Source organism: Corvus brachyrhynchos, unplaced genomic scaffold, assembly GCF_000691975.1.
Source record: "Corvus brachyrhynchos isolate BGI_N302 unplaced genomic scaffold, ASM69197v1 scaffold191, whole genome shotgun sequence".
Lineage (NCBI taxonomy): Eukaryota > Metazoa > Chordata > Aves > Passeriformes > Corvidae > Corvus > Corvus brachyrhynchos.
This window is the reverse complement of record NW_008236487.1, coordinates 2080645-2107539: the sequence shown is the minus strand read 5'-3', so window position 1 is coordinate 2107539 and position 26895 is coordinate 2080645. Positions and strand designations below refer to the sequence as shown.

General features: G+C 41.0%; 1 protein-coding gene across 10 annotated transcripts in view; it reads left to right on the top strand.

Moving 5' to 3' along the window:
- The window catches only part of MICAL3 (microtubule associated monooxygenase, calponin and LIM domain containing 3), a 159656-nt gene that overhangs the window by 86936 nt on the left and 45825 nt on the right, over window positions 1-26895 (top strand). For 5 of the 10 annotated variants that reach the window (XM_017726253.1, XM_017726254.1, XM_017726255.1 and 2 more), the window contains exons 22-26: window positions 1-47; window positions 2622-2729; window positions 3355-3541; window positions 6496-6584; window positions 7709-7796. In XM_017726253.1, the coding sequence (XP_017581742.1) occupies window positions 1-47; window positions 2622-2729; window positions 3355-3541; window positions 6496-6584; window positions 7709-7796 (519 nt within the window). The remainder of the gene's footprint in view (window positions 48-2621; window positions 2730-3354; window positions 3542-6495; window positions 6585-7708; window positions 7797-26895) is intronic. The other 5 variants (XM_017726259.1, XM_017726260.1, XM_017726258.1 and 2 more) reach the window with 1 other exon arrangement.

Sequence of the window (26895 nt, the reverse complement as noted above, 5' to 3'; positions counted from 1 at the left end):
GCTCTTCCAATCGCCCTTCCTCACCCTCATCCGACTCTCTCCGACAGGTAGCCCTTGCCTGAGCGTTCCAGCTGCACTCAGCTGCCTTTGCTTGCCAAGGACACGCCCCGGGCCACGGCCAGGCTGGCACTGCTTCACCTGCAGAACCTCTGTGCATACTCGTGCTCAAGCGAGAAGCCAGAGGCAGCCCCCGTGCCTGGCACAGCTCGGTTGTTGGCAGCCAATAAAGCAGTTTGAACGAAATGTTTTTAACACTCGGTGTCCATGAGAAGTTTGTGGTGCATCTCACACTCAAACCAGGGGTTTTGAGCACTGATGGTCCTTCTGGCTTTGCAGTGAAGCTTTCTGGCTTTGCTTGCTGCTTTTGTTGAAGGTTTGGGCCAAACAACAGAATGTGTGTGTGTGCATATGGTTACTGGACAGCGTGAAATAAAAAGTACTTTGGCTTTTTGGAAAATCACTGAGAATTTGAACTAGTTGCTGTTTTCCTACATAAACAGCAGGAACTTGATTTGACCTAAGCTGGAGCAAGTTCTTTTCCTCCTCTTGAAAATGTTGCAGAACATTGTATGTCTTGAAGACTTTTGACCATGGGAAGAAAGATAAAATGCTTCACTTAATATCCATAATTAGGCCAGATGTGATATATAGTCAAAAAGCAAAACAAATCAGAAACGCAGAGCCGCGAATGAAAAATTCAGCAAGTAAATTTCTCACACCAAATAGTCCAAGGTACTGTGAGTTAATATTAACATATTCATTTTTTGAGCATGGAATTTCATATGTGCTGGCAGAAATTTAAACATCCTGAAGGATCTGCAGTTGAAGGTTTCAAAGCAAAACTTGATCGGGGAAACCTAGTTCAGCTATAAGGAAGATTTTCCCATGGAAGTGCTTGATCTCTCTTTTAAGAAAACTTTAAAAGTCTCAAAGGTCTCTAGTCGTTCAGAGGAAATGGAAAACTCTTGGCCAAATTATTATGATTGCCAGTTAAAAATCAATGCTGAAGAAAAGTTTAGAAGCGAGCAGCATCTTAAATGTAATGTTTGACAAGATATGTGTCATTGAAAAGCAACTCTGCACATACGTATGTGCACACATGAAGCCTGGAAAACTCTGAAAGACAAATCATTTGTTATTTCTTGCATATAGAAATACTGCAAGTGCTCTGCCTCTTGGAATGGAATCAGTAGACAGGTATAAATTCTTGGTGGAAATAAACCCTCATTACTGCAGTGACAAAGAGCTTAAGGAATTAGGACTGTAGTTGACAGCAGCAGTAATCTCTGGCTGAGCACTCCTTTTTCATAATCTTTTTCCCCAAAGCAGTACCCATTCTGTGGTGAATTTCAGTTTTTGTGGTGCTTCCTGCTGTTCTCATGTCTGAACTTGTGAAGGTTTTAAACATTCCTAAAAGGCTAATAACCACATATTAAATTAGTTTTTAGTTGTGGGAAATAACTACTGTGCTTCAAGCAAGTTCTGCTATAAAGTAAAGGGGGTTTTAAGATACAGCTGTAGTCCTTTCCTTTTGTTATCCTTGGCATTTCACACTTGCTAGAAGCTGAGTGACTCTCTGATCCTGTATTAGCTAAGGCTCCAGCTAGAAACGTTCCTAATGCTGCTTAATCTGGAAAAGGGAAGTTGCTTGGCGTGCTCTTTGCTGCTCTGAGTCAAATCCATGGCATTTGCAGTGTGATTGAGCTAACATGGATGTAACCACCTCATTTTCTTAACCATGTAATTGCTGCCAACGGTTGTGTTTCCTGTGAAAAACACTTCCTCCGCTCCTGCAGCAATGAACTTGGCTTGCAGACACTCACTTGGTACCATCTAAGGTAACAGCCAGCTTGCTTGGACTGCTGAAAATACTGGAGGGTTTTTAGATATCCAGAGTTATGGAGTCAGTCTGTGCCCATGATGGAGAAAAGCCAAGTCATAAAGCCGTGTTCAGGGTTGAACAAATATACGTTCCAGATGTATGCAGGTATGGCTTTAATGCATTGGATGAGGCTCTTCCATCTTTTCCCATATAAACTTCTGTGTACTTTTAGCACTGGAAGAATTAATATTTTTGAATCACTGTGAGTTCTTTAGTTAAGGACTTCTCCCTGCGCTGTGAATGCTCTGTAAATTAATTCTGTCCAGGTGCAAAGCATACAAATACACTTTTGTAATCAGCATGTTGCATAGACTGTGTAACATGTCTTCTAAAAGATCTTTGTTTCTGATGTCAATTTTACCTGAACCTAAAGTCTTAACCTATATTTAGCCTCATCTTTTAGAAGTGTCTATACTCAAGTTTCCAGGGGCAAAATACCCCACAGGTAAAAACAAGATCTGCTCCCTTCATCATCATAGTATTTCTAGGACACTTAAAAATGCAAAATGCAAGCCTTCCTGTCCTTTCCTACAGGTGATCCTGGACTGTACTGGTGATTTCTGATGACACTGGCTTTGTTATTACTACTTGTCACTTCATATTGTCCACTGTCTTGGCATGATTTGACCTCTCTGCACCTTTTCACCACCTAACCTATCATCATTCCAGTTATTTTTTTTAATTTGACTCTTTTTTTCTTTTCTCACATCACTCTTGTTTTATTCAACCCATCTGGTAGAAGTATATAAAGATGTACACAGGCGGAGTGAGCTCATTGGCTGAGCAGATAGCCAATCAGCTTCAAAGGAAAGAGCAGCCCAAAACCCTTCTAGACAAGAAGGAACTGGTAAGACGATGTGCCGGCGATGACGCGTGTTTGTGATTAGATGTTGTGTAGATCTGAAGTTTTGTGAGTGTCCAGTTGTTACACCACTGATGGAATCTGTCGTAGCTTTGTGAGAGATTTTTGTTTCCCTTTCTCCATCCACCCTCACTCTTGTCCTCATTTTCTTTGCCAAATATTTTAATCTAATGCCAGCGTCCAAAGGTTGTGCATAATTGATTGAGAAGCTGTTCCTAACACTTCTGTACTGCTGCTTTCTGGAGGAGACACTGGTTTTGATAGTGTAGGTCTAAGAATTGCTGTTTGAGGATGTTGTAATAGTTTTGCCTTTCTTCATATACCTCCTTAAGACACTGGTTTCAAGGTCATCATTAGTAGTACTGGTGTCCACTCATCTACCCAGAAATCGTTTTACTCCTGATATATGTAGGCATGGCATCCTAGGACCCTTTTTCCTGGACAACAAGGTTAGTTTTTGGTGTCCTGGTTAAAACCGTGAGCTGTGTCCGAGAACTGCAGCAGCATCCAGGTGCTCCCGTATCCACCATGTAAATGAGAAGAAAACATGACCGTGTGACCTCGGTGAGGCTGGACATACACAAATTCAGCCATGCTTGTTTCTGTCCAGGGCTCGCTGAAGAAGGAGTTCCCCCAGAACCTGGGAGGCAGCGACGTGTGTTACTTCTGCCGCAAGCGGGTCTATGTGATGGAGAGGCTCAGTGCTGAGGGCAAGTTCTTCCACCGCAGCTGCTTCAAGTGCGAGTACTGCGCCACCACCCTGCGCCTGTCGTCCTACGCCTACGACATCGAGGACGGTGAGGGAAAGGGCCTTCTGCTCACAAATCTCTTCACACTCCTGGGGGGGCTCTTTCGTTGCTTAAAAATTATTTGGTGAGTTAGGGAAGAGAGTAACTTCCGTTCCCAAGACAGCATCTCTCAAACTGTTGGAACTGCGTGGGTTTCCTGTGGCCAGGTCATGCTGGCAGCAAAGCAGCCGAGGTCGTAGGAATTAATGTAACATCGTAACAGCTGCTAGAATGCAGGGAAACAAATAATAGCTGGAGTTTTTAAAAAGCTCTACAGGCTGAGTTTGAGGGCTAGACCTTTTACTCTCCTCATTTGACAGTATTTAAATAAAACTCCTGAGTGTTTAATACCAGTTAAGAGAAAATAGCAGGCTGGAGATAAATGCAGTCAGCTCGTTCTTCTTGAAGGTACCACAACTGTCCAACTCTGTATGTTTATTTTAGATGTAATAAAATAGGAACTTTATAATTAGGGGCTGTGATAATAGGTCATTACAAGCTAAGTTCTGTTTATACAGAAAAAAATGGAACCTCAAAGTTGAATAGAGGTAAGTCAGTGTTAGAGTGTTTTTGCAGTAGTTACTGAAGATTTAGTAATGACTCATTTTCTGTATCTGAGAGACTAAGGAGGAAAGACTATGATTACAAAACTTGCTGGTGCCTCAATTAACAGCATCTAACATGCTAAGAATTAAGGGAAACTTCAGACATACCCTACAAGTCTGAGAAACCAGACAATATGATGGCAGGTGAAACTCCGTCTATCAACAAAGTGTGCATATTGAAAGTAATAATTTAAAATCATCCGTCACTTTTGTGATCTCCTTCTAAGAGTAGCTATGTATTGCAGTCTTTGCTTGAGCAGTGATTGATTGACAAAAACATCACAGTTTCTGAAGAAAATGTATGAGAAAGTATTTGAGGTAAATGTTGATTCACATCAACAGATATGCGTTTATTTCCTTCCACAGCTGCCTATCTTTAATCCCAACTCAGTAGGAAAATAAGTACAAAATGGTGTGAAACTAGTGACAAGTTAGGATTCTACTTCAGACATGATTGTGTAGCAAACAAAATAACAGGAAAAAAGTGTACCAGTAGTTTTCCCCACTGATGGAGGCAAAGATGAAGTAAAAATTTTGAATTGAAGTCACAGGATGACATCCCAAGATATTCTACTGCAGATTGAAATTGATAGGTATCCACTAGGTAGATAACTAGGAAGTGTAACTAGGAAGAATTTTTTAGTATATACTGGGTTAAAAAATGGCTGTGGAAACACCGTCTGGGTTAAGGGGCAAAAAGAGCTAAAATTGTGTATTCGTGATGCATTATGTAATGACTTTAAGTAATGGACTTGCTGGGTTGTGAAGAGTTGAGGAAACTTAGAATGATCAAACCAGACTCCCAGTGAGGAATAGAAACCCCTTTATTGCTTGTCCGGAAGGTCAGCAGACTTGGCATGCAAGTTTAAAGGGGCCAGTGGTCATTTTGAAATCAACATATAAAAGTAACATCTTTGTCAGAAATCAGAGTTGGAGAAAACCTTTTTTTGAGCCCTGCTGTTATTTTGGGCATTCACCAGTAACTGAATATCTGACTGTATGTTAAGCGGTAACAGACTGAGCTCCTCTGTCAGCTGAAACAGTATGGGCTGAAACAGTTTCTACCACCAGATTTTTAGTGATTCCCTCTGCAAGCAAGTTGTGTGTGCAGTCATGGCCAGATAGTTTTTAGTGAAGCAAACACAAAGCTTGGAGTTTCAGCAGGCTTATAGCATTGATTCTTAAATATTACGTGCCTAACAGGTGTGTGTGTGTATGAAGCAGATATGGCTAAACAGAAATCTGTGGTATCCTATCTAATGTAAGCACTGTGAAAATGTAGCTTATATTTCTTTCTGAGTTTTCTTTGAGAGGAAATATAAAAAAAAAGCTGTGCACACATTGTTGCTGTTCATCTAGCTGTTTGGGCTGATAAGCATTCTGCAGCCTTCTGTAGTCGGTGTCTGGTTTTAGGCTTCAGAGTCTGAGAATTTTTGTGTAAGAGCTTTTCAGTTGTTGCTCATTTCAGACAATCTCAAAAAGCAGGTTTTGGTAAGAGTAAATAGTAAGAAATACTTATTGAAGAAAAGATTTCTAGAAAGATGTTTGTCACTTTTCCATCATAAAGCATTGTGCAAGTATCAGCACAGAGAAACTAGAGGAAGAGGCAGAGGTCAGAATATATGTTGGGAATGCATTAGCAAAGCTCTAGGAATGGGTAGCAGTGGAGGATGTTACTGGCTGCATGTGCCAAGCAGGGTACACTGGCAAAGGTACAGTGGAAGATAATTATGAGGCATCAGGTTGCTGCTTTTATTGGTACTAGTAGTACTTGTATTACAGTATTGCTAATGCTGCTTTGTCTTCCTGACAGTGCTCAGATACCAGTGAGAAACCTCTCTACACTTCTGGGGTGCTAGTAAAACCAGTAGGATCACAAAAGGTCTTATTTGTGAAAATGAATCATTGTCCTTTCTACAAGTAGCCACTGTGCACTTTGAGAGATGGTTCTTTGGGAGTTAACACTGTCCTCTCCCACTTTCCTCTGCTGGTTGTATTCATTCTTGCTTTTTCCAAAAGTGCTTCTGCCAGCTTTTCATGTGATGATTTCTTTGTTCCTCACACACTGCCGCATTGTTAGCATGTGATACCACACAAGCCTCACAGCTTTGCTTTGGTGTTTGATAGGATTTTCAACTAAATGGCTGTCAGGCACCCAATGGAAAGGAGGCTAGTTACAAGGGGAGAGAGCAGGGCTGGAGCTAAAACTTCAGCCAGTGTTTGCCTCTGCATATAGTGAAGAAATTACAGGGAGCAACGGGAGTAGCAGCAGAAAATAAGTTGCAGTGAGATGCACAGTTATAGTGTGCTAAATTCTTGTGTTCCTGTTGCTGACCATCATCTGTGTTTTATCTGCAGGTAAATTCTACTGTAAACCTCACTACTGTTACCGAGTCTCTGGTTATGCTCAGAGGAAGAGGCCAGCAGTGGGTCCTCTGTCAGGAAAGGTAACTCGTTATTTTCATCTAATGTGCTGTGTTAATAGATTTTGATTCTTAACATTGGGAAAGTATGTGTGATGGTTTGGGGTTTTTTCAGAAAGGAGAAAAATTCAGAGTGCATTTAGTTGCTTTATGTATCATGAAAGCTTGGAGTTCAACCAAATTTTATTTAAAAGCAATTCCTCTGCTTAGTATTACTCTTTTCATGGTACTTATTATAAAATGATGTATTATCCCATTCAAAACAGAATTTTGATTTGTTTTTCTTGTCAGCTGAAATACTTTCTCAGTCTGTGCTGAGACTAAATGAATAATGTTACCAGTTCTGGTTTTGCTTTGTTTCTCTGTGGTTTTACTTAAGATGAAACAAATTGTTTGCATTTCCCTTGAAACATAAAGTTCTACCCCACTTGCATAAGCTTTGAAGATCACATGCCTTCATTTCTGAAAGTTTGCTGTGTGTTAACAGGAACCTGCATGAAAAGACAGAATATCCCCTTTCCTATACCATCATAATAGAAGCATTTGTGCTGTAAATACAGGATGAAGAGACACTGTGTAATACAGAAAAGTCCCTCAGCTTTTGTCATTACAATCCAAGGCACTTAATTTTTCTCCTCAAGCCCCTTTTCAGTATTTCTGCATACACTGAGCAAGCTACATGCTGGTTTCTTAAGTTCTGTTAAGCTTGCATGCTGCAAACTGTCCTTCTCCCTTAAATTTTATTTTCCTTTGTGCTAGCAGTGGTGCCTGTCCTTCTGCCTGATTCACAGGTTTTATTAGTACAAGCTGAAGCTGTACTCCTTTTTGGAAGGATGATGGATCCATCCCAATATGTGCCATCCTTCCTGCCAAAAATAAACCCTTAAAATGGTACCTGTTTTATTTCCCAGAGGAGCAGACTTTTGAGAGATGTTACTGCTTTGACTTTCTTGGATATCCAGTTTGTTTTTCAGAGCTTTAATAAAGCCTCAAATTGAGAAGGAACATGCTTGTTTTCCAGCCCTTGCCTTATGTGATGGTTGCGGGGTATCTCAATTGCAAGCTGGATGCCTTCCTAGCTCAGCATGTTCAGTACATACAGCAATCTCAATTTTAACGTGAATTTAACTTGCCCCACGTTCTTCCAGGACACCAAGGGACCTCTGCAGGACGCCATGGCCAGCGATGGGAGCGGACGGGCCAACAGCATCCCCGCCTCAGCAGAGAGGGCCCCAGGTAGCTCCGCTTCCTTCTTTAGCAGGGTGGTGCAGTACTCGCTCGGCCTCGTGGGCAGAGTTAGGGTGGTGAGCCAGCGCCTGCACAGCACAGTCTCCTCCATTGGGCACCACGTAGCCCAGAACCCTCTGGACTCCTTTTTCATGTGTCAGCTGCTGGCATTTGGGGTTCCCTTTCTCTATGTCCAGTCAGAAGTTCTCGGGCAGATCCTAGGGGAATTCTGTGGGCAGCCTGCTGACCAGTAAGCATTCATGTGACCCAACTTTGAGCTGTGTAACTCGTTTGGTTTTTGCAGTGCCATGTGAATTTTGTGTGTTACGTGGAAATCTCAATATATGATTTTGCGCTGTGGCTTTGGGGCCTAGATGTTCTCAGTTCTTTCAAGGACATTATTTGAAAGAATTCCAGGAAAACACAGATGCTCAGTTGAGGGTCTCCTCTGGGTCAGCCCAGGTAAAAGAGCCCTGTAATGTGTGCAGCTCAGTGTTTGTGAAATTAAAAGTTTTTCTGAAGCACTGGAATAGCTCACAAACTGGATTTCTGTGTTTTCCTGAATTCTGGGTGTGGTTTCTCGTTCTCCCAAGCTTCTCTTCATTAATCTGGTACTTGAATGGGAAAGATCCCATTATCTTTGGATTGTGCCTCCTTTGGAATTCTGGGTGTCTGACAGCTAATGGGATTGGATTCCTTAAACCCCTTGAATTTCGTGGTGCTGGCAGGTCATGGTGCTCTTCCCTCTGCCAGCATCTCTGCTGCTCCTGGCCGTGGCTTTGGGAATGGGGTGGTGAATGTGTGTGTCTTACTGTGACATAGTTTTTCCTTTTAACTTGAAGTTCTAATTCCTTCTAACACGAGAGAAGTGTCTGTGCTACAAATGCTCGTTTGCCCAGCCCCCAAGTGCTCATTTCATGATGTCAGAAAAAGGAAGAAATATTAATTTCTAGTACTTGCTCTGTAAGACTCTGGATAAACTAAATCAGCTGCTTTTAGAAAAGAGAACATACTTAGAGCAGTACTTTGAGAAAAGAATGTTTTCATAGTGCCATTTGAGAGGACCTTGACAACACAGGAGCAAATAAAAATCATGGTGTTCTTTGACTTTATAGTATTCTACAAGTGTTTCTAAGATTGTAACTGAATGCAGTCTGACAGAAATTTATTCTTAGTGTGTGCAGTTGATTATTGGAGTTAGTTACTTTCAAGATTTCCTCTTCTGTATGTGTGTAATTTCCATATGGCAAAAGTGAGAAAAGGGAAGAAGGTAGGGAAGAATGATATTTGCAAAATGCTATGGACAGATGCGTTAACTGCAGCATTTTTTGCATAACTGGATAGAGTTAAAATTTCTTTCTCTGGAAGTGAAAAAACTTTAAGAATATGCTCCAAGCTACAAAAAACAAAGATGAATAGAAAAAATATTTATTGATGCACAGGCAACCGATGTGAGAATAAGGTATTTCATGGAGTGAAGCTGTAGGTGATGAGAATTGGAAGGAGATTTTAATTACATTTATCAGTTAGTTTATCACAGCAACTGCTGGCAGAAAATCTCCTTTGATTTAGGCCTTCCAGCAAATCAAATTTAATTACTTTTACAAAGGAACATTCAGCAAGTAGCACCTAAATGATCACTCAGTAGAGCAAACACTAGAGCACAGTTTGTGATAAACTTCTGTAAACCAGATATAAGTCAGCTATAAATCAGACGTGTCCTTCTGTAGTGGTGGCACCATCCTGTAGAAGCACTGTAGTACTTCCAGAGGGCTAAGATGGAACAGACACCATTTTGTCTAATGGCAAAACTTGAAATCTAGGGCTCCTTCTGTTTGCTTTCTGCCTGTTTAAAGCAGTGTATAACTGTAGCATTATGTTTAGGGCTTTTGGACCTTTTAAAGCTTTGCCCCTTGCAGTGCCCAAAGTGCATCAGGACCATCCTCAGCTTAGCTGGGTCATGTTTCAGGCAGTGTGTTGTGGTGCATTCTTGTGTGTGCATAGCAGAAGTACACTCAGTGGTAGGAGAGGTGAGCAGTGCCTCTTGTGCTAAAGAAACACCATTAGTGGCTGAGTTTCGTTTTCTTTGTGCAGTATGATTGAAGTATATCTTGGAACTACTGACTTAGCAATGGTTAAGAAGCAGGAGGAAGTTGATTGGAATGTACTTTAAAAACAAGCCACAGTGGCATTAAAGGCAGGTCAGTTCTCTGTTAGAGTAGCAGTCATGTCCTAGAGGTGCCTACCTTCAGCTCCTGTTCTTGCTGGGTGGGTAGGTCAGGAAAGCTGGGTTTTACAGTTATTTATGGTTTGAAAAAACAAAACAAACCTTCTTGAATTAAAAGCTTAGCTATGCAGTGGAACAACAGGATATTATTCCTAAATAATTAAAAGGAGTCTGTAAGATTACATCTCAGTGTAACTCCTGAATTTAAACTATTTGTGTATATGCTTTCTTGCAAGCTTTCACTGTAAACTAGACAAATACCTTGAGCAAAAACCCATCTGAGAGGGAGACGAGGCAGAGCTGTTTCCAAGCCTTCACTTCTGGTGACTCACCTAGTACAGGTCATACATCTGAAAGTGTTTTACTTCCTTTAGGGCAAGTGCCACCAAATGGAATTTGGCAATAGCAATTTCAAGCCCTGAGGTCTGAGCTATCCTTGGTAGTGAGGTAGATCTTGGTGTGGAGTGTAAGTTGCCCCTAAAAGGATTAATTAAAAACAGAAAAGTGTGTAACATGCTCAGGTTTGATATTTGGTGGACATGTAAAGATAGCCGAGAAGGCAAAGGGAAGGTGCACAACAGTAGCATCCATTATGGAATATATAAAAAGCCAGCCATTTTTAAATTTTATACCTGAGAGTTAAATTCAGCCCTGAGTTACCAAAAGTGCTTGTTTCAGGGAGCTTTGTGGTGGCTCATGCAAGGCCTGCTTTTTAGTTGTCATGAAATCCCAAATGGATGTAAATTGCGTGGGCTTTCTTCCTACGTTCACTGCCCCCTTTGCTATACCACCAAATCTTTTTTAGCCAGCTTAATGCTTAAAATACATTCAACCACAAACTAGCCATCAGCAGGTTTAGTCAGGTGAGGTGAGATTGGTCACAAGAAGCCCCTTCTTGTGCTGTGTCACTAACCTGGTTGGCATGTATTAACTTTGCTCAAGGGTGTCAGCCCCTCCCTGGGTGGCCACAGCCCTAGCTGGCATTTGGTGTGTCCTGTCTGTCCCTTGTCCAGCCATAGCTGCAGGGCACAGTCTGTGATCAGCAAGTTGAGGTTTGTTCAGCAGTCAGCTGGAGTCACCCTCTTTGTGAGGGGTTTGCAGGGAGCCCGCGTGGCTCCAGGGCAGCAGCCACGCTGGCTCCTGGAACCCCTCGGTGTGGGAGGTGGCAACAAGCTTTTGGGCAGTGGCTGCCATTCTCTCTGGGAAGGGGAAGTTGGGGACAGCTCTTACTGTGCTTTTGGTCCCGCTCAACTGTGGCATGCTTGTGGTAGATTCTGTAACTTTCTCTGTACCTTGTCTGCGTGTTTTTCTCTATCTTCTGCATTTGCCTTTGTGCCAAAATGCTGCTATTGCCAAGAAAAAAAAACAAACAAAAATTTTTTGCTTTTCAACTGTCTCTCCCTTTGATAATCTGTAACTGCTGTGTCTTGGATTTTTTTTTTGAATATTATTTACAGTACTTTATATGGTTTTAATGTGCTTTTAATGCAAATGCTGTTCTTCTGTTTGTTCTAAAGGTCTGTAAGAATATATTTCCGAGTTTTCAGCTCTTTCTTAACAGATGGACTTGGAACAGTCTTTACCCCTATCAGCTTTATGATATGCTCCTTGGGGTGATGTTAGCCAGCAATGTTTTGTTGTAAAATATTTCCCATTTCAGGCTCGTGTTTTCACAATAATGCATTTCTGTCCCTATCAGCAGTAGGAAGTTCATAAAGGAAAGACTGCCTAGGGAAACTCATACTTGCACAGCAATAAAAGGCAAGTCATGAGATCTTTTGCTGTAGTTACTTGACCTGTGAGAGATTAAGAAATCAAATATAAGCGATAGTATGAAAAACTGGCAAATGCAATACAAAGTAGAGGTACTAGGACTTTTGCTTTAATGCCACATAAATATATAGTGTATATTGTATAGGCATGCAATCTGAAAAGTTAAAATCCTCCTATGGATGTGCCTTAAGTGTTTTCAGGGAGAAATATTCAGAGCAAAGCCCTTAACAGTAGACCCCTAAACAAGTACTGTTGTATATAGCGAGCAATATACACGAGGAAGTTCTTTCATGTAAAGTAAATTAAATTTTGAACTAAATTATCTGAGCCACATTTGCAAAAGGATCTTAAGTGTCTGTACAAGTATAAGGAATATTTTTTAATGTATCCAATATTATTTGTACACAATTCAACTTTTGTGTCTGAAAAAATACAAATATATATTTCTGTTTAGGAATAAGCTTCTTGTTCATAAACATTACCTCTATTGTTCAGAAGCATTACCTCTTCACCCTTCTGCATACACTGAACATGCCTTACTTGTGAAAATGATTTAGCTCAAAGCAATACTGTTTGCTGTGCAAACAAACATCTTCATGAAATCCTCTACTTGGTCACTTCTTTTTATTATTACTCACCTTTGGGTTTTGTTCTTGTTTTAATTTGGTCTGGTTTAAGCATTAAATTACAGAAGATAACAGCAAACAAATTCTGTGACATGACATTCAGTTTGAGGTGCCTTCATTTTAAACCACTGAACATTTACAAACATATCCCACTCTTTTCCCTGCCAAAAGTAAAAAAACAAAAAGGAAAACAGTCTTAATTCAGGATGCACCACCAAATTGGGATGAAAGCTATTTCTTCTACTAGCGTGCCTTGAATATTGTCTAACCTGTTTAGAGGAGCCGTGGTGGTGTGTTTAGCAGGACATGGCACATGATACTGACCCCTTTTATTGGAGTATTGTTCAGCTGCAGAGAGATCTGATGGAAGATTGATTTTTCTCTGGAACACTTACAATACAAACTTAAGAACCAGAGCCAGTATTTTTGGAAGCTGAGGAGAGTGTACGGGTTGCCCGATTAGAACCAGGGTTCAGTGTGCAGTGAATCATCCCTCAATAACAAGCCAGGAATCTGTTAGGATAAGTGCTTGACTGTTCCCAGTCCATCATGTTCCTTTTCAGTGTTCTTATCAGGATTTGAGTGGCTTTGGCATAAAGGAAAGGAGAATGCTAAAGGATCAGCTATTTGAAGAAAATTTGGAAAGAAAAAGGCCTGATGGGAAGGTTATTTTTTCTTAAGAGTAGGAGATGCAGCTGACCTGATGGAGTTTCACTGAAAAATCCTGAAAAACATTTTGAGGACTGAGAAGGATATATCCAAAATAACAATGTGCTGAGTTTGTGCTCGTGGCTGGATCCTGCTAAGAACACTTTTTCTGGGGAGTAACGAGGCTCCCAACTCTTCCTCTCTCTAGCTTTCAGACCTGTAGACTTGTGCCACTGGAATATTTGTTGTTTGTATGTGTATATTCCAAAGGGTGATATGAATTTTTCTGGGCACTTTAAGAGCTTTATTGAATGTTTTTGTGTCTTAGAAAAATAGTATTAAGTTTGTGTGAAGGAGTTGGATTGTTTTTTCTTTTAATTGCAGAATTAAAATGTCTGGTTTTTTGAGAAGTGGAATCTGAGTAATACTATTTTGAGATTGTTTCCCTCAGAGTAAAGGAGGGACTGAGCATACAATAAGTTCAGTGACAGATAATGTTCAAGTGAGATGATTTAGTGCTCAGAAAGGCTTCATGTCTCCACTGTATAGTCCCTTTGAAGACTTTGATTTATGCAGTTGTTTTCAACCTGTTTTTGTTTTGGGTGTGTGTGTCTCTGAATTATGTAACACGTGGTTTCCCTGTTGCTGTGAAATTGAGATATTTTTTGTTCAACTGTGTGAAATGTTCAAGGGAATAAATTCCAAACAAACTTCAGGTTTCTGAGTTTTTCTTTGTCCTCCCCCTTGTCCCTCCTCTGGTTCCAGGTGAGGGATGCTGCAGGGGATACAGAATTGGGGGACAGTGGAATGAATAGATCTAGCAAGCTCAAACACAACAGCCATTTGGGGAGCTCCATGGCATGTGCCATCTGTCGCTGCAAAGTATTACTTTTCAGGTTCTTTCTGGATTATGGTGGGGTTTTTTTTCAATTTTGCTTTTACACTGTGGTTAGCTCGGAGTGCAGGGCACACATTGCACAGACAGCATGACTTTGCTGTAGAAAACCTGCTGAGGACCTCCTTGCTAGGTATTCTACTGCTTTGGCAAAGCTGACTTTGGGTACATGTGCTCTCAGCATAGTGGTTTCACAGATTTTGGTGTCTTTAGGAGGTGGTTTTATGTGCTTTGCTGCAGGCCGGAGGTCTTTGTCTCACTCTGTGAGCAAGGCAGTCACAGCCACGGGGGAACAGGGACACGTAGTGTGACAGATAAGAGTCTTGACAGGGTCTGGTTCCTCCTCTTGCTGTAGATCTGCTGCAGTGGGGGCATGTTTTGTTGTGATGAAAAGACAGAATATGGGTAAATACTAAGTTTTGTAGCCAAATCCTGTGTCTCTTGTTCTAGCTGGACTGTTGTCTTTTCTGAGGAGAACTGCACACGAGGAGGTGACCTGCCTTCCTCGGGCCATTGAGAGCCTATTCTGTGATGTTCTCACCATGACAAACAGACTTGGATCATAGTTCTGAGCTTCATTTTCCTGTTCTCAAAAATATGTTGGGTTAGTCTACATTAGGGACTTGTTCTGTATTTTTTCCTCACATGCTTCTTGTGCTTCGTGCTGCACCAGCAGCAGCTAAAAGCTTGTAACAGCAGCTGACTTTTGAAAGTTTGATTGTGAACGATATTTGGCCAGAGTAGTTACATTAAATGGTAGTCCCAGAACTAAAACCACGAACCACTTCTGTCATGTCTGTAAAATTTCCTTCTTTGGAGGAAGGTAATTGCTTTATGCCTTTGCTTTATGCCTTTAATTTTTCATTGCTGTGTTAAGCAGTGCCAGTTTTGAGGTTAAGATGGGCCTTCAGTTCTGAGGAGGAGCCATCAGCATTCAGTGTAAGACATCATATGCTGGTGCATGAACTAGAAATGTCATTTTGATGTACCACTCAAACAGCTTCAGCTGTTCCTTGTCAGGAAAGCTGTTAACCCTGCAGCTACATATAAGCTCTCCAGAAATCAAATGTTTGCTTCATTAATTAAGAGGAAAAAAAAAAAAAAAAAAAGGATGAAGGGAGGTGCATTTCCAGAGATCATCCCTATCAGAGTAGAAATCAGACTTTCTTGCTGTACCAGTGTAGGAAGCCATGTTTGCAGCTAAAACTTGGAGTAACCGAGTGCATCAGTGGTAGGAGAGACAATCCTCACCTCATTCTCTTTTAATTCCACATAAATACCTCATACTTTCTGTTTCTGTTCCTGTGGCTCTTTTCTAGTGTCATGACTTCTGTAACAGTGGTGAGAAAGTGGAAGGAGGTACTTCTAAAATAATGAGTGCATAAAAATGAATGCAAATTAAAACAAGGGAGTTATAATTTTACCACCTGCTTGTGATCAGCAGCATAATATATTAAGGTGTGTAGTTGATGTATCTTAAAATGCAAGAAATAAGGTGAGAAAACCAAATTAAGAAAAACAACCAACCAAAAAAAAAAAAAAAAAAAGCACCAAAACAAAAAGCCACAAAACCAAAACAAATAGAAATAATCTCAAGGGAAGGAGTAGATAATCCAGAGTCAACATCAAAGCTGTTCTCCTGCTTCTTTGAAGTGTATTTATGGAGGAAGGTGAATTAGTTGCTGAGCTGATCCTGACAATGTGGAGTTTAGCTTGGGCTTTCCAAGCAAAACTGGGCAGATGATCTTAAGGATGAGATGGCACTGCTGCACTCTGTTTAGTTGCTTACATCTTCTCTCAAAAATGTATGTTTAGTCTGACATTTCTTATGTTTGCTGTCATCCCAGAAGGCCGTGTTTGCTTTTTTAGGAAAATTTTGTAATCCTCCTTTCTGCTGTTCTAGACGTTTATCTGATGGCTTGAGGGTAGAGGTGTTTAAAAATAGGAATTTTTTACCCAAGAGATGTTTCGAATACTTTCAGGCTGACTTGAAAACACATCAGAAGTGATGTGTAAATTATTTTTGATCAGTAGTAAGTCTTTTGGAAGCTTTCTTTCTGGAACTCTGCCAGATTTTTAATATAACTAGCTACATATATAATTACAAGAATTTTCCTAGTTCTAGGAAAAAAAATTCCACTAAGGTGTGAAGCTCTGGATTGCTTGGAATATTCAGTTGCTTTACAAGTGGCACAAGAGTATGTGATATAAATGTAGATAATAGAAAAGTCTGCAACAGAATGGGGGAGCAGATGTTGAAACTTTTTGGAGTTATGTGGATCTTTTACTTAAAGCAAGTATTCCCCACTTTATTTTCCTGTAACTGCCAGCCTAAGATCTCAGCCTGTTCCATTTGCAGCACCTGATAATCTTGACATAAATGGGAGAAATTAGGTAAAGATGTGCTTAGTATCTAAATATATTCTGAGATCCAGTGATTATGGAAATCTGTAGGATGTTGCCACAGAAGAGTTATAATGGTTGTTAGCTCAGTAGTTGAAAGAAGATAGCTGTTCACAGGTGGTGTTTTGCATCTGATCACAAATTGAACAGGAACCTGAAAACATCACATTTTTATTATAAAATTGCATGATAAAATTTTAAGTTTCTTTAATGATCAAAATATTGTCCATTATCCCAGGTGGAACTAGGAGTGCCAGTTTCTATTAAAAATAAGCAAAATTTGTACTGAAAGATTCATAGAATGAATCATAGAATGGTTTGGGTTGGAAGGGACCTTAAAGATCGTTCAGTTTCAACCCCTTGCCCTTGACCAGGGGCACTTTCCACTAGACCAAATGGCTCAAAGTCCTGTCCAGCCTCACCTTGGACACCTCCAGGGGTGGGGCGTCCACATCTTTGGGCAATCTGTTCCAGTGCTTCATCACCCTCACAGTAAAGAATTTTTTCCTGATATCCAATCTAAACCTACTTCTTTCAGTTTAAAGCCATTCTCCATTTTCTTATCACTCCATGCCCTTGTACAAAGTCTCTCTTCAGCTCTCTTGCTGGTCCCCTTTAGGTACTGACAGGCTGCTCTAAGGTCTCCACAGAGGCTTCTCTTCTCCAGGCTGAGCAATCCCAACTCTCTCAGCCTTTCCTCATAGGAGAAATGTTTCATCCCTCTAATCATCTTCGTGGCATCCTCTGGACTTGCTCCAGTAGATCCATGTCCTTCTTACATTGGGGCCCCCAGAGCTGGATGCAGCACTCAGGTGGGGTCTCACCAGAGCAGAACAGAGGGACAGAATCCCCTCCCTTGCCCTGCAGCCCACGGTGCTTTGGATGCAGCTCAGGACACGTTTGGCTTTCTGGGCTGGGAGTGCACATTGCTAGGTCATGTTGAGCTTCTTGTCCACCAACACCCCAAGTCCTTCTCAAACCTTCTGCATTGGGTGGTTCTTCATCCCCCTAGTCCCTGCCTTTGCCTTCTGTGATTTGAGCCACGTGCCTGGAGCACTTGCCAGCAAAGATTCCACTACTACTTTTAGGTGGAAATACCCTTGGTTTGGCTTGGTGTGATTGGCACTGTGGGAATCACCTGATCCCTGACAGTGAAATGAGAGATTGCAGAGATCTGCTACATGAGTGGCAAGAAGTAGATGCTACAACAAATAAACTGTACAAAGGGTTATGTAGTATAAAAGATAGCAGAGGCTCTCTTTGTAACAACATAAAAGGTGTTACAGTTTGGATTATAACTGGACAATCAATCTTAAATAGCAATTTCTAAGTTACTTAACAAAAATTAAGAGAATTTCCACTCAAAAAGTGGAAAACCACATCAACCAAAGTCATGATGATTTTAGGATCTAGTATGTCCTTTTCTCTTTCTTCCTTTTTCTCCCTGCCAGTCCCTCGATGTGCCTCATCCCAGGTGGTTCTTTGAGGTACCGTACCTTGAATTGCTTCCAGAACAAAATTTATGCCTGCAAAGTAATGTTATTTTATCCTCTTCAGCTTTCCCACACTCCTCTTCTTTCAGAGAATGGAAATGAGGCCAGGCAACATATGACAGAGCTGATCAAAATACCAGAGAGAGCTCTGACATCCTAGATGATACCAGCAAAATGGAGAATGATTGGTAATAGGTTACTGCCTTACCAGTGCTGCTGGGTGATTCACAGGCTTCAAGTCCCTGCATAACTTATATTGTATCTCTAGTACTGGAAACATGTTTGGGCAGCAGTAAAAGTGAATTCTGTACAAACAAAGATTTTTCTGCCAGAAGAGATGTAATAAGGAATATAGAGCTTAGCAGTGTTCCCTGGGGCTTGGATTAGGTGACCTAATACCTCCTTTCCCCTGATTCTCTTCTCCACCCACCAGTGACAACACTGGCTGCTTTCCAGGAGTCAAAAATAGCCGTATTCCTGGGTTATTCTATACCTCTGCTGTAAGGAAGACAACTTTTCTGTGTTGTTAAACCATATACTGAACTCCTAACCTTCATTACAAAAAGCTGCTCATTCATGCATGTGCATATGGGGAACACTATTTCTCCAACATAACTTACAGTATAAGTTAGATGAATTTCTGTTTGTTTCCAAGACATAAATACAAGTTACAGATGACCTTGATCTTAAACTGGCTAATTATATTCACTTCTGGTTGCTTCCACTAAAACCAGAGAAAGGTCAGACCAATGCAATTGCCAGCTGTTTCTAAGCTCTGCCCTACTGATGCAGTAAGCAACTGTTTTGTCAGTGTCTGCTTTGGGAATTCTAGAAGTCTGTTTTAACCAAAATAATGGAGGGAGTGAGGGAAAGCATTGCAACACCCATAAGACAAATGTGTAAGTTTTCATTCAATAGCCAGTCCTGTTAATTTCCACTATTATGAAGAGAACGAGCTTCCACATTTACTGAGAGTATCTGAGAATGGAGAACTTAATTCTAGCTGGACGTTGTGGAATGTGTGGAGGAGGACTTACACCTTCATATGTTTGTTTCTGGGATGTCTGTTCCAGAATCCCTTGAGTATTTTAGCTGTCAGCTGTTCTTATACACATTATAATGGTTTTGGGGGGGTTTTTGGGGAGCTTTCTGCTCTTCATTGGTTAGGGCACCATCTCACTGATTTTTATTTCATGTGCTGTTGAGTTAAGTAATGCTGTAAAACTTCTTGGTCAGCACTAGGAGTGGTTCTTTGATAACTCTACTGGGTACTTCTGCATCAGAGGATTTTTTGATAAAACGCCTTTCTGTCTGTACAGCTCAATCTCCCCATTTCTCTGTTTAGGTCCCCAGTTTGCTGGGAAGAATTTCTAGACTGATGTGGTGGGGACTGAGCCTGACATGGTAGCAGAGGTCTTGAGAATATTGGTTGCTAATCAGTTTAAGGACAGTTTTATTGATCAAGTCCAGCATAAGCCAGTTTGCATTTACAATTCCCTGAGCTTTGACTCAGTACAGCACATCTTCTAGAAAGCTTGGTTACTATTTACTGTTAGGATTGGTACACGTGCATTACAGGAGAATTTCAGGAGGGCTCTCTTCAGGTTTGAGCACATTTTGATGGCTATGCATGGATACTGGGTATCTTGCTTGTGAATAGACTTTGTTTTTCTTATCATACTGTCCTCTTTGAATTCAGGCCTTTTATATTTAGCAGAGTGTGTTATGGATCAAACGGGAAACTTGAGGAAATTCAAGATGTAATGGCTTCTTAGTACAGCTGAATAATTCAAACTTCCCGAGGGCTTGGGAGTACCCTAGGATAGTAAGAGAGAAAGTTGAGGCATTGTATCAAAATAACATTGACATTTGATGAGTGCTAGTCATGGTTTAACCCCAGCTGGCAACTAAGTACCACACAGCTGCGTGCTTGCTCACCCCCAGCAGCCCTGGTGGGGAGCAGAGTCAGAAAGAAAGTAAAACTTGTGGGTTGAGATAAGAACAATTTGATAATTGAAGCAAAATAAAATAATAATAACAACAACAATAATAATAATAGTAATTGTAATGAAAATGAGAGGAATAACCCCAAAAAATTGATGCACAATGCAATTTGTTCACCACCCACTGACTGATTCCCAACTGATCCCTGAGCAGCTATCAGTCCCTCCTGGCCAGCTCCCCCCAGTTTATGTTCTGGCCATGACATTCTATGTATGGAATATCCCTTTGGCCATTTGGGGTCAGCTGCCCTGGCCATGCTCCCTTCCAGCCTCTTGTGCACCTGCTCGCTGGCAGAGCATGAGATGCTGACAAGTCCTTGACTCAGAGTAAGCACTGCTTAGCAATAGCCAAAACATCAGTGTGTCACCAGTGTTGTATCACACTAAACCCGAAACACAGTATGGTACCAGCTACCAGGAAGAAAATTAACTCTATCCCAGCCCAAACTGGGATACTATTAAGTATTTAAATTCAAATAAATGAGTCAAACACGGTTAGAAGGGAAAAAGGGATTTTACCTTGGTATTTGTTTTAAGGATCCTTAGGTGCACACGGCCAGGTGGAATGCACCTCAATGCACACCACAATGCCCACCCCAAAATATCTGGTGTAACATTATAGGTGTTACTAATTAGCAGATCTATCAAAGATTCCCCAATGAGAGGCTCAAGTGAGCCCCTCTCCCCAAGGAACCTTCCCCTGGATGGTTCTATCTTGGTTTACAGAATGTGTTCTGGAGAGGACCTTGGGCTCTGGGGCACACTCATCCCTAGCTACAAAGCTTCTGAGATGTTCAGTCTCTCAGCTTGACAAGCTGAGTCCAAGAATGTAGGCAAAAGCACTGAGAATACAGGAGTTGTAAAAAGGTATAACAAGGGTATAAAAGAAAAGGCAAAAAATCATCATGGCATCAGAGGTGTTGCGTTGCCCCTTTTGTCTTTGAGGACGTGCTTACCCAAATTCAGGCCATCCTACCAGGAAATGTGCAGTTCTGCAGTTTGTGATGTGAGGCTGTGCAAACAAGCACTGACAAGAATGCACCAGATCTGCTGGGCTCTTTCCAGGGGTTTCCTGGAGAAATTTTCTTAAAGGGAAGATAAATGTAAAAGGGCAGGTGAATCCAGACTTAAAACTTTGAACTTCTTACTAACCCTTAAAAAATCCACTCCATTTGACACCTTTCTGAAGCCAGTTTAGAGTTGCCGTGTACATGGTTTATGTATCTGTTACTGTGCAGCACAGAAATTGTTAACAGTGTCCAGATAGTAATTTTTGAGAGGATTAAGGAAAGGATTTCAGAAGCAATCAGTTGCACTTATTTCAATGGAATGTCTTAATTGGCTTGCTGTTTGAATGTGTGCAGCATCTAACAATGAGCCTCGATACCAAGATTTCCTTTCTATTGTGCTCACAGTGCTGGGCACTTCCTTACATCCAAGTGTTTTTTCTTGACTTAAAGTGAAGTTGAGAGTGAAGTGCTTGGTGTTGTGGATTCTGGAGCCTGTTTTTGGCACTGCCACCAGACTGTTGTGAGATTGCCTTGCTGGTATTTAATCTCTGTGTCTGGACCTGTTCAGTGACTCTACAGTACTTACCTACTTCCAAAATAGGTTTGTTTTAGTAGGCTAGTACTTGTAAAGCATTTTGAGGCCCTTGGATGAGAAGTGGAGTTGGAATACAATCAGGCAGTTAATGCAACTGAAGTGGGTGAGGGTGAAACTTCCAGGAAAATCCTGAAACTCAGTGTGACATGAACACAGATGAAAAATGAGAAGCCTAAAAATACTGCTGGATCTCACTTGCTGCCTTCTCTATACCTCAGTGATAATGTTTGCTGAATTGATAGCACACTTCAGAAACCTTACCCCAAAAGGTATTTCTTAGAAATTAATGACAAGGGAATATGAGGACTTCCAGCATTTTAAACTCAGAGCTCACTGCATCACTTTTAAACTCCCTTGGAAAAGTTCCCATCTCCCTTTTCAGTACTTGGTCATAGGCAGTCTGCTGCTGTTTTTATAGGGGTTGCTTTATCTGACACAGCTGTGTTCTCAAACAATTGTGTGGAGGTAGAAGTAATTGAAGTGTTTGGAAAAGACAAGTGAAAACAAACAGGTAGAGTGTTTCACATTACCACAAAACCACAAGCTCCGGGAAATCCATAATGAAGATTTTCCTGAGAGTGTATTAATTCCTTCCCCCTTTTGCATATGTTTCAAAGTAGACTCCTTTATTTGAATTTCCATAACTCCCCAGGGCCACAGCTAAGTCTGTCCAAAATACTGGACAAGCGATGGCATGTAACTTAGATATTAAGATTGGAAGCTAAGAAAAGCAAATCTAAAGAGGTACTGCATGATTATTGAAAAATAGCTTCTAGTAAAATAGACAGGTATTCTCCCTTTGGGAAGAGTTCATTGTTCTCAGATTCCCAGTTCTCTCCTGCATCTTCAGCATGGAAGTGTTGTGTCAGGGAGTAACCTTGGCAGGATTTCATTGAGCCCATGGGAGCAAGGTAATAGTGTAGGTGAATTGAGATAGGATCCTCTCTCAAGAGGAGCTGCTCGAGCCTTCTAGGAATTGCCAGAGTTGCTGGAATAGGACACGCTCATGCAGGCAAGGAGTGGTGGTTCTGTTAGGAACGTTATCTCTGATCCTACACTTATTTCAGGAGGCAAGCTCTGTCAAAGCTGGGATAAATAAAGGGCTCTGGCAGCTTTCATGCACCAGCTAAGCAGCCTGTCCTGTTAAGAAAAACAGTTCCCTTCAGATGATCTATGTAATGTTCGTGGCCCACTGACTCTTCCAAAGTAAAGTCAGATTTAAAATGTGTCCTATTTTGGATGTTGTTTGTGGGTTTTTAGCTGCTCAGTTGACTGTACAAGAAGCTACGCTTGGCTTTGAGGTAGTTCCCCTCTCTGGGTAGTAACACAGCTTTTTTTCCTGGCAAGTGCAGCCACATCAGCCCTTTTTCTCTCACTTGTGAATGGTTGCTGACTTTTGTCTCTGTGGGCCCAGATGCAGTGACCAAGTAGGAGCTCAGGTACTGGCTGAGTGCACTCTGTAGCTGTCTTCTGCCAGCAAGCTACAAAACAGTCAGGGGAATACAGTAGATTGACTGGAGAGAGGCAGCTTTCCCCTCCAGAGGAACTTCAAGTCTGCAAGAACTGCATTGGAATAGACTTTGCCCATGCATTTAGCACCATATATATATGAGGGAGAAATGAGAGTAGGCAATCTCTCGGTCTTATTTACATTTTTATTGTACTATTTTTATGGTTTTTTTTCTTGTAGCATCAAATTAGTTGGTGTGAATTTTATAGCATAAAGTGGGGAAATTGTCCATCGTCTGAACACTTCAGTGATACCTGTGTCTCACACTTATTTCATCTCACATAAGTTTGTGCAGTGCTTTTCCTTCTGGCAGTCGATGGCTTCACGGTGCAGAGAGTTGGCTATCAGTAGCATTTCTCTTGTTTCATATTTGGTAACAAGCTGGACCGTGGCTTTGCGGACAGCCAGGTGGGCTAAATGCGTGGCATCTTTTAGAAACAGGCATCTTTTAGAAACAAAACTAATAGGTGAAGTAGGTTAAATGGTCCATGTAGTGCAAATTCCTAGAAATCCCATGCTTAGATTGGTAATCAGGGGAGTTTCTGTATTATATCCTCTGATGCAGAGCTGTTTTCTTGGCAGAGTGAAGTGGAGGGATGTGACCGTTCTTGCATCTCAAGTGTACGGATATATAAATGAATTAGAGGAAATTCTGGAAGTGCCCTTCCAACTCTGAGACTTTAAAGCACGGAGTGCTTGTCAAGCTCACAGGACATCTTGGCTTGAGCACATCTTTTTGCATTAAAGTTCAGGCTGATTTTCCATCTTTTAAGATTTTTAGCACAGTTGCACTGAGTCACTCCCACTTAGAGCTTGTGCTGTAATAGAATTTGTTTGATTCTCTGTGTACCAGTCACGCTGGGTCTTTGTGATGAGAAGGGCAGTGATGATTTGTGTTTTGAAAAACTTACCTGAAGGATCATGTGTGTTCATGAAATGCAGATAAACAGATGTCAGCTTGATTTTCAGTCCTTTTCTACCTTACAGTGGTTGCTGCCAGACTTTCTCCCCACACTAGATATTGGAGTTCTGAAACAACCTTTTTTTTAAGAACTCTATTGCATTTAATTTAATTATATGGCGATTATTTTTTGCTTGGTTGGTTGGTTTGGGGTTTTTTTTGCTTTGAAAAGGCTGACAAAAAGCCCCTAAAATAGTTAGAAAACAAAAGGAGTGAAATAATGTCAGATGGATAAAAGTTCTTGCTCTTTGGTTTTCAGAGTTCTTTTTCTTCTTGCGAACTTTGTAGCTATGTCAGGGTTTGCATCAGAAGAGAATAAGTTAAAAACAGCTTGTGGAAAGATGTTCCTGTTAAAGCAGCTGAGCTTGCTGACAGCTCTGTGTGTATAAAGAGTTCTGACTAGTACAAACCCTTTTTTAATTTTATCATTATTTCAGTATATTCCTTGTTTGTTTTCCCTGACCTTGGTGTTACTGTGTTACCCAGAGTCCTATGTTTCTTCACTGTCAGCCAAAGTGGCAGAGCAAAATTCGAGGTCAGTTCCCCTGTTACTGTGAACTCAGGGCTGGGGAATGTAACACGGATTGCAAAAATAGATTTGGCCGAGTTGGTATCACCGTCAAGAGAGAGAATGAAATGAAATGTGAATCCCAGTGAAAAAGGCAGTCCAGTTCCTCTAAACTTTGCAAATCAAAGCACAACAGGAGACTTAGCAGCAGGAAATGGTGGAGTATCCCTGGAAATGCAAGGCGGTGTTCCCACCTGCCACCTGACCAAGCTTATTTGTTTATACCATGAAGAAGCTCTGTAGTTCCAGCAAAAAGCATGACAGCCACTTGCCCACATCACAGAAGGGTTAAATCGTACTAACAAAGAGAGAAAAACACTTCTGGCAGTCGTCTTTGAGATTTCATCTTTCAGGAGGGGGGCTGGAAATAGATGCCACTAATTATGTAAAGACCTGTGTAATTTTGTGTGAAATACAAAGGTGGTACTGAGTGAGTGGCTGTCCTGAAAAAAAACCTGTTAGGAATAAAGTGAGAAACTACAAAGGCTGAAGAAAGGAAACAAAAACTGTCTTGGAGGTTAAAATGTGTGAGGATAAAGTAAATGTTGCCAAAGCTCATGCTGGCTTAGACTTCACAAAGGAAAGCAAAGCAAAGAGCTCTATTTCTTAAGCATATAAGTAAAAGCAAGGTAAGGGAAAGTAGAAGTGAGTTCATAGTGAAGATGGAGCTGACATAAAATGCAATTTTATGTGTAGTCAATCAGACAGACATAGGAGCAAAAGAGTGTGCAGCAAGATTGGGAAATGAGGACTAATACAGTGAAGCAAATAGTCTTTGTCTCAGAAGAGTGGAAGAGGTGTAAAATGAAATGGTGAGCTTTGTGGTAACCATCTGTGATGAAATCAAGCTATCCTGATGTACTTTGACTGTCTAATTCGGGCAGTACTATGTGACCACTGGGTAACAGAAGTATGTCCTGCAGATAAAAAAACTAAAAAGAAAACAAAACTAACAAAAAACTTTAAAAGCTGATCTGAACAAGTACATATCAGTTAAACAGTAGGTATAACACCTTTTAAGGAATAACTAAAACCTGCTAGTTCTGCAAGGGAAGTCCTTTGACCTCATGCAGGTAAGTGCTATAAAATGTGACATGGGTTCACCAGAGACTGTGCTGGACTGGTTTGACAGCTTTTGTCAAACTGATACCTCCATGAGGGAAATTGTAGTGCATTTAAACTGTCTGGACTTGAGTAAAGCACAGGAATGCTGACACATGGAAATAATTATTGGAACTGGATAAAATGGGGGAGTAGTACATGAAGTGTGAGTAGCTAAGAAGTTGGCCTAAATTAGAGATGAGAGGTTTTATTAAAGAAGGAAATAATGGGGTTGGATGTCACCTACAGACTGTGCAGTGTCCCAAAAAGTGATCTAGGGACTGATCTTTGTAATACTGTCACTAAGGTTACCAGCCCAAAAAAAAAAAAAAAGGAAAATATTTGCTAATGCAATTCAGTGCTGAGGCAACATTTCAAACCCTCATCAATGCAGAGGAGGACAGGCACATCGTTCACTAAGAACTGCAAAATGTTGCCAGCTGTAAGATTAAACTTAGCAATGTAATAATGGAAAGTACCAGCTCATGCACTGAGAAGATGTTGAGAATTTTGGCTACCAACAGAGTGCTTATCAGTTGAAACAAAGAAGGAGAAAGATCTAAACATCGTAAGCCACCAGTATTATATGGCATATAAATAGGCAGGTGTGTTCTCAGCATGAATCAGATGAGAGATTTGTGGCAGGGTTGTTTGTTACACTGATAAGGCCTCATCTGGAAAGCCACGTTCAGCTTTAATCGCTCAGGTTCTGGAAAGATTAATCCAAACTGGGACAGGTGCAGAGACCTAGGGGATGATCAGTGCACTGAAGAGCTTATCTTGTGAGAAGAAGGTTGGCTTGTTCAGCAAAGCAAAACAAAAGCATGGAAATAATGGGCTCTGTGAATAGTAAGCTGGGTAAGGGGTCAGCAGAGGCATGCTATTCAAGCTAAAATATTACAATTTAAAAAATAAATGGATGAAAGCAGGATAGAATAGAATTCATTGAGTGCTACTGTGAGTGAATCTTCTCAGTACTTTTCTCCAACTGTCTTGTTCACATATCCTTGCAATTTTTTGGGATTTCTGGGATTTTTGCTTGCCTGTCTCTCTGAGCTTTTTCCCTGTGATTAATTTCATTACAAATTCTGATTAAAAAGTAAATCAATTCAAGTCTATAAAAAGTTTTAAAACTTGCTCCAAATGGGCCTTTTCAATTCCTTCCCTCATCTTTAAGTAGTAACAGTATTGTCTTGCTCCTTCATCTGTAGATTTCCCTTGGCTGGTAACAGTTTTAACATGCAGCAGGATTGCCCCACAGCATTCCCGCTGTGTCTCAGATAATACATCCACAC